Genomic DNA, 7,112 nt, shown 5'->3' on the forward strand with positions numbered 1-7,112 from the left:
TTTAAAAGGTTTTTAAACACCTTGTAAACGCTTTTAAAAACTTTTTAAAAGCATTTACAAGGTGTTTAAAAACCTTTTAAAACCCTTTTAAAAATCTTATAAAAACTTTTACAAGGTTTTTAAAAACATTGTAAAAGCGTTTATAAGGTGTTTAAAAACTTTTTAAAAATCTTTTTAAAAACTATTTGAAAACCTTTTAAAAACCTTTTAAAACCTTTTAAAAATCTTGTAAAAGCGTTTACAAGTTGTTTAAAAAACCTTTTAGAACTCTTTAAAAAATTTTATAAAAGCCTTTACAAGGTGTTTATAAGGCTTTTATAAGGTAGAAACCTTATAAAACCTTTTAAAAACCTTATAAATTTTTTTTGGCGGAAAAAATTTTGGCGGAAAATTTTTTTTGTCGAAATTTTTTATCAAAATTTTTTTGTCAAAAAAATTTTTGGCGGGAAAATTTTTTCGAAAATTTTATGGCGGGAAAATATGTTGAAAATTTTTTGGCGGGAAAATTTTGTTTTTCTTTTTATGGAATAAAATAATTTTCATCTAAGGGTAAAATAGTCATTAAAAATTAAAAGAGGGCAAAAATAAAAATGGCCAGAAAATAGGGTATTTTTGAAAAGAGATATATCAAATTGTGGTGTGGTTTGATTTTCTGGTTTGATCTGATTCATCCATCAACGAAATAAACCGCCAATACTCTTATGGTACAAGAATAAACCGGCATGAACCATTATGACCACAAATGAAAAAAAGGGAAGAAAAATAATCTATTTCTTCTTCCTCAATCCAATGATTTTTCCCAAATTATCTTCCTTCGTCTCCACACCTTCTTCTTCTCCATCGCTTAATTTAGTCAAATCCCCAATTCATAAACCCTAATTCTCCATTTTTACAGATTCTGATTTCGTCTCTAACCATGAGCGCAATCTATCTACTCCGCAGATTCTCCTCGAAACCTTTTTCACGGTTTCACAGAAACATCTTCTTCTCCACTTTCTCCAAAGAATCATCACCACCAGATTTATCACGAACCACCAGAACTATCTTCACCCAAAGATCTGTCTCTTCGTCCATTTGGTTTTTCCCTCAATCGAAGATTTCACCAAATCGACGAGAATTCTCAACATCTGTTGAAACCAATCCCACTGTCAAAAGCTTCGAGAAGATTCATGTTCAGAGCGGTGTAATTGTAGAAAGAATACACAAAAACGAAGAAGAAGAAGAAGAAACAGTTTCTAGAGTAAATGTAGAAAGGAAAGCTTTGAGAGAAGAGAGTGAGGCTGAGAAAGAAGCGTGGAGGATTCTAGAAAACGCTATTGTTAGGTATTGTGGTTCTCCCGTTGGTACTGTGGCGGCGAATGATCCTGGGGATAAGACGCCTTTGAATTATGATCAAGTGTTTATTAGAGATTTTGTGCCTTCTGCTTTAGCGTTTTTGCTTAAAGGTGAAGGTGAGATTGTTAGGAACTTTCTCCTACATACATTGCAGCTTCAGGTATGTATGATGAATCTCTCATTGTATGTGTATAGTGATTGTGGTTTCTATGGGTTGGAATCAACTTTTGATATAGGACCTTTTAGTAGATTGAAATGGATTGATTTTTATGTGTTTGATAATTGATGTTGTGTGGTTTTGGTATTGATGGAGATTTGTTTGTTTCTATATAGAGCTGGGAGAAGACCGTAGACTGTTACAGTCCTGGCCAGGGATTGATGCCTGCAAGTTTTAAAGTAAGAACCGTGGCACTTGATGAGAACACTACGGAAGAGGTTTTGGATCCGGATTTTGGCGAATCAGCTATTGGCCGTGTTGCTCCTGTGGATTCTGGTCAGTAGATTCTCTCTGGCTAGTAAATTGTCAATGCATATGCGATTAGACTATTCGTTGAGAAGGCCATTGGGAGAGTTATGTGGGTTGTATTCTCCATGGGATGTTTCTTTGCTGATTGTTTGTTTCATCGTTTTAGGTTTGTGGTGGATTATTCTCTTACGTGCATATGGAAAGATAACTGGAGATTTCTCATTACAAGAAAGGATAGATGTTCAGACAGGCATAAAGCTTATCATGAACTTGTGTTTAGCAGATGGGTTTGATATGTTTCCAACACTTCTGGTCACTGATGGTTCTTGTATGATTGATCGTCGAATGGGTATTCATGGCCATCCCCTTGAAATCCAAGTATGTCAACACCAAGTCTTTGTTTGATTGTCTTTTCACAGCTTTTTGATATACATAGATATATATTATCTTGGGAGACTTTATACATATTTTTCTCTCTGGATTTGTTGCAGTCCTTATTCTACTCGGCACTCAGATGCTCCCGTGAGATGCTTTCTGTTAATGACAGTTCCAAGAATCTTGTAAGAGCCATTAACAACAGATTAAGTGCTTTGTCCTTTCATATCAGAGAATACTACTGGGTGGACATAAAAAAGATCAATGAGATATACCGTTACAAGACAGAAGAGTATTCCACGGATGCTACCAACAAGTTCAACATCTATCCTGAGCAAATTCCTCCATGGCTTATGGACTGGATTCCCGAGCAAGGTGGGTATCTCCTCGGGAACCTACAACCTGCGCACATGGATTTCAGATTCTTCTCGCTTGGAAACTTTTGGTCTATTGTTTCCTCCTTGGGTACACCAAAGCAGAATGAAGCTATATTGAACTTAATGGAAGCTAAATGGGACGACATTATTGGGAATATGCCTCTTAAGATTTGTTACCCTGCATTAGAGTACGATGATTGGCGTATCATAACTGGAAGCGACCCAAAGAACACGTGAGTTTCACTTACTCTTCATTTTCTCCTTTGTGCACTCCCTTGGCTTGTGGACAACATATGTATTTGTCTTGAACTTTCCTGTGAATCAACCCTGGAAAACACTTGTTGGACTGTGCAGGCCTTGGTCGTATCACAACAGTGGATCCTGGCCAACGCTTCTTTGGCAGGTACGCTGATATATGTCAGGAATTGAGATTAGATAAAATAATTATTAACAATACTCAAATATGCGTATAATTAAGCAACTTGCTAAGATGAGACCACAAACATCAACTGGCTACAATTTCAGAGTTTTCATTGGTAACATCTGAGGATTTCTAGTTTTTAAAAGACTTTTGTGTGTTTGATTTTTATAACAGTTCACATTAGCATGTATGAAGATGGGAAGACCAGAGCTAGCTGAGAAAGCTCTTGCATTGGCTGAAAAGAGACTGATGGCAGATCGTTGGCCAGAGTATTACGATACCCGATCTGGAAAATTCATTGGAAAGCAGTCTCGGCTTTACCAGACATGGACAGTCGCCGGATTCTTGACTTCTAAACTCCTTTTAGCAAATCCAGAGATGGCATCGCTGTTGTTCTGGGAAGAAGATTACGAACTTCTGGATATATGCGCATGTGGTCTCAGAAAATCTGACCGGAAGAAATGCTCAAGAGTCGCTGCCAAGACTCAGATTCTTGTTCGATGAGTGCAAAACTCAGTCTCTTTTGCTTCTCTCAACAATCGAACACAATAAGCTTTTTAGGCTATAGATACCACAGGACATTGAAAATTCACAGAAACTTGTCTGTCATATATATTTATTATTGATCTTTGTTTGTATGTGTATACAAATGATTGCAACAGTTTTATATCGTTGCATTTTCATGTAGATGACAAAGTAAGTGTTGCTTAAGCCAGATTTTACCAAATTGTCTATCTCATAATGCTTTTAACTTTTGACCCTTTTGATTTAATACTTAACCAAAACTCACAAAAACTTGGTAAATTAACCAATTTGCAATCGAAACTTATTCAAATTTTAGCTAACTGACCATGCAATTTCATAGAAATGAAAACTAAAAACTCAAATGACCCAACCCGGATACCCGAACCAAACTTTCACCTACCCAAACCAAACCCAAACCGAACTGATCTGGTTTAAATTCTAATACCTTTTACTTCAAACCCGTCCTAAACTCGAACTAACCCGACCCGGATACCCGAAGACTGCCGAATGCGCCATGCTCATCTCCGAAGGATTACAATTTACAACTAGTCAACTACGAGCTTTGTCGTTCCGACAATGGTGAAATTACTAAAGAACGCAGAATCCTCAAACAAACTGTGATCAGACATTGTTGGTGTCTGTAAGCAAGAGAATGAGCATCACGACGAAACTTGCACGCTCCAATGCGTTTAAACCAATCCCAAACTTTGTGAGAAGCTCTCTACGCAACGCCTGCGCCGAGTCAAGTAAAAACACAGAGTCGTCTCATCCTTATAAACCCAAGAAGCATCACATTTTAGCAACAAATCTAATAGTTTCGTATTTCGAAAAAGGCTTAGTCGAAGAAGCACGCTCACTGTTCGACGAAATGCCTGAGAGAGACGTAGTAGCTTGGACCGCAATGATCACCGGTTACGCTTCTTCCAACTACAACGCTCGCGCTTGGGAGTGTTTTCAAGAGATGTTTAGGAAAGGAACGAGTCCAAATGAGTTCACGCTCTCGAGCGTTCTGAAGTCTTGTAGAAACATGAAGGTTTTGGCTTATGGTGCTTCTGTTCATGGGGTTGTTGTTAAACTTGGTATGGAAGGTTCTCTGTATGTTGACAATGCTTTAATGAATATGTACGCTACTTGTTCTGTAACAATGGAGTCGGCTTGTTTGATTTTTCGGGATATTAAGGTGAAGAATGATGTTACATGGACTACTCTAATCACCGGGTTTACACATTTGGGTGATGGCATTGGCGGTTTAAAGATGTATAAGCAAATGTTTCTGGTAATTTTGCTACATCTTTGCCTTCAATGAAGTTGTTATGTTTTGAGGTTTTAACATTTTGGATCTGTTTTGTGTGTTCAGGAGAATGCTGATGTGACGCCTTACTGTATAACCATAGCGGTTAGAGCTTCCGCTTCAATTGATTCTGTTACAACCGGCAAGCAAATTCATGCATCAGTGATTAAACGCGGGTTTCAGTCTAACCTCCCGGTGATGAACTCTATACTGGACTTGTATTGCAGGTGTGGGTATTTACCAGAGGCGAAACGCTATTTCAATGAGATGGAAGATAGAGATCTGATCACATGGAACACTCTTATTTCTGAACTCGAGAGATCAGACAGCAGTGAAGCTCTGCTCATGTTTCAGCGGTTTGAATCACAAGGCTTTGTGCCTAGTTGTTACACTTTCACAAGCTTAGTTGCTGCATGTGCTAATATAGCAGCGTTGAACTGTGGCCAGCAACTTCATGGACGGATTTATAGAAGAGGGTTTAACAAGAACGTTGAGTTAGCTAATGCTTTGATCGATATGTATGCTAAATGTGGCGACATACCTGACTCTCAGAGAGTATTTGGAGAAATCATAGAGAGGAGGAATCTTGTGTCTTGGACTTCGATGATGATTGGGTACGGATCACATGGTTATGGAGCACAAGCTGTTGAGCTTTTCGACAAGATGGTTTGTTCAGGTGTTAGACCTGACCGGATTGTGTTCATGGCGGTTTTGAGCGCTTGCCGCCATGCTGGTCTAGTGGAGAAAGGATTGAAGTACTTTAAAGAGATGGAAAGCGAGTATGGTCTTACTCCAGACCGAGATATTTACAACTGTGTAGTGGATTTGCTTGGAAGAGCTGGAAAAATAGGTGAGGCTTATGAATTGGTTGAGAAGATGCCGTTTAGGCCAGATGAATCCACGTGGGGAGCGATTCTTGGTGCTTGTAAAGCTCATAAGCATACGGGATTGATAAGTAGATTAGCTGCAAAAAAGGTTATGGAGTTGAAACCGAGAATGGTGGGGACTTATGTTATGCTTTCGTACATCTATGCAGCAGAAGGGCAGTGGGTTGATTATGCGAGAGTGAGGAAGATGATGAGGATGATGGGGAACAAAAAAGAAGCCGGTATGAGCTGGATCCAGGTCGAAAACCAGGTTTTTAGCTTTGCTGTGAGTGACAAAATGTGTCCTAATGCGAGTTCTGTGTATTCAGTCTTAGGGCTATTGATAGAAGAGACCAAAGAAGCTGGCTATGTTCCTGACTTAGACTCCTTAGTTCATGATCAAGAAGTCGGAACTTAAACATGATATCATAATCTGGTTCTTGATTTCGTCGTGATCGAGTAAAATGGAGAGGATTTGGTATATTAATGCGCTAGTGCTGTTGTTTGTTGTTAAGTTGTCGGTTGGATTGATGCTCAACGGCTTTTTCCGCTTATTCAATGACGCAAGACACAACTAACAAAGATCACGAAAGTTAATATGAATGACATCAAAGGATTGTTGAAGACCACTGAAACTGACAGTACCTGGACAAGTCTCTTTTAGGTATGGCTCTATGCATACATATGGTATTGGTGACTGTCCTACTTTTTAAAGAACATACATCACCATACCTCGATTTAGATCAGGTAATGGCAAATTTTGGTAGCAGGAGAATTTTAATATGTCTTAGTGGATCAAGTGTTGTTGGCCTATTTATAATACATCTCTTCTTTCTTGTGATTTATGATAGCTTCCAAGAAACTTTTAGAAATCGTTGGCTATGGAATAGTAACCTCTGAGTTTCCTTTATTAAAAGCAAAAGATATTGCTTTCTGTTGTAATGTTAACATCAGAAGCTGTCCACAAGGTTCAGATCTAGACAATTAAGAACCTTACCTTTTTTTCCATAGGTTTTTGATAATACAGAATCTACTTTTTTAAAGGATATTGATTTTATAGATATCTTTAGATCCAAATCTGAAATTGTATTATCTTATTGATAAAGGAAATTAAGCAGAAAGTAAAACATGATTAGAAGGATAAATAGAGAGAGACTAAGCATCAGTGACTGCAACAGCTTCTTTGACATTGTTCTTCTCAATTGCAGGCTTCTCAACCTCAGGAACAATAAAAGCAGACACTGGGAAAGTCCTGGACAGACCGGTCGGTGTCTTGAAATTGATCTTCCCTGAACTAATCGGCTCCTCCAAGACAAGCTCATTGAGAGTGACCCAGATAAGAAGCTCCTTGGCCTTAACACCGCTGAGCTTCTTGATCTTTCCGACCTCCACCTGGGCGGTAACCTCAGTGGCGTAAGAGACAAGTTTACTAATAGCTTCAAACTTGTGGGTGATG

General features: G+C 38.5%; 3 protein-coding genes across 4 annotated transcripts in view; 2 read left to right on the forward strand and 1 right to left on the reverse strand.

Annotated features, from left to right (window-relative positions):
* Positions 772-3,701, forward strand: LOC104787417 (alkaline/neutral invertase A, mitochondrial). The gene is made up of 6 exons (XM_010512995.2): positions 772-1,495; positions 1,669-1,828; positions 1,968-2,179; positions 2,293-2,786; positions 2,908-2,956; positions 3,149-3,701. Exons 1-6 carry the CDS (start codon positions 917-919, stop codon positions 3,476-3,478), a joined length of 1,824 nt encoding a protein of 607 aa, XP_010511297.1. The 5' UTR covers positions 772-916; the 3' UTR covers positions 3,479-3,701.
* LOC104787418 (putative pentatricopeptide repeat-containing protein At1g56570) lies at positions 3,871-6,990 on the forward strand. Its single transcript, XM_010512996.2, has 2 exons — positions 3,871-4,775; positions 4,857-6,990. The coding sequence occupies exons 1-2, from the start codon at positions 4,152-4,154 to the stop codon at positions 6,072-6,074; spliced, it is 1,842 nt and encodes a 613-aa protein (XP_010511298.1). The 5' UTR covers positions 3,871-4,151; the 3' UTR covers positions 6,075-6,990.
* Positions 6,639-7,112, reverse strand: part of LOC104787419 — a 1,652-nt gene continuing 1,178 nt past the window's right edge. The window contains exon 2 of one of the 2 annotated variants that reach the window (XM_010512998.2): positions 6,639-7,060. In XM_010512998.2, the coding sequence (XP_010511300.1) occupies positions 6,812-7,060 (249 nt within the window). In that variant the 3' untranslated portion in view covers positions 6,639-6,811. Of the gene's footprint in view, positions 7,100-7,112 lie in introns of both variants that reach the window. The other variant, XM_019246003.1, reaches the window with a different exon arrangement.

This window comes from Camelina sativa, chromosome 5 (genome assembly GCF_000633955.1).
Source record: "Camelina sativa cultivar DH55 chromosome 5, Cs, whole genome shotgun sequence".
NCBI classification, from domain to species: domain Eukaryota; kingdom Viridiplantae; phylum Streptophyta; class Magnoliopsida; order Brassicales; family Brassicaceae; genus Camelina; species Camelina sativa.

Bases quoted from the DNA above. Each gene is read 5' to 3' on its own strand.
- LOC104787417 (XM_010512995.2), top strand. From the start codon at position 917: ATGAGCGCAATCTATCTACTCCGCAGATTCTCCTCGAAACCTTTTTCA. The intron at 2,180-2,292 runs GTATGTCAACAC...GATTTGTTGCAG, and splicing joins GCCATCCCCTTGAAATCCAA to TCCTTATTCTACTCGGCACT. The intron at 2,787-2,907 runs GTGAGTTTCACT...TGGACTGTGCAG, and splicing joins GGAAGCGACCCAAAGAACAC to GCCTTGGTCGTATCACAACA.
- LOC104787418 (XM_010512996.2), top strand. From the start codon at position 4,152: ATGAGCATCACGACGAAACTTGCACGCTCCAATGCGTTTAAACCAATC. The intron at 4,776-4,856 runs GTAATTTTGCTA...TTGTGTGTTCAG, and splicing joins TGTATAAGCAAATGTTTCTG to GAGAATGCTGATGTGACGCC.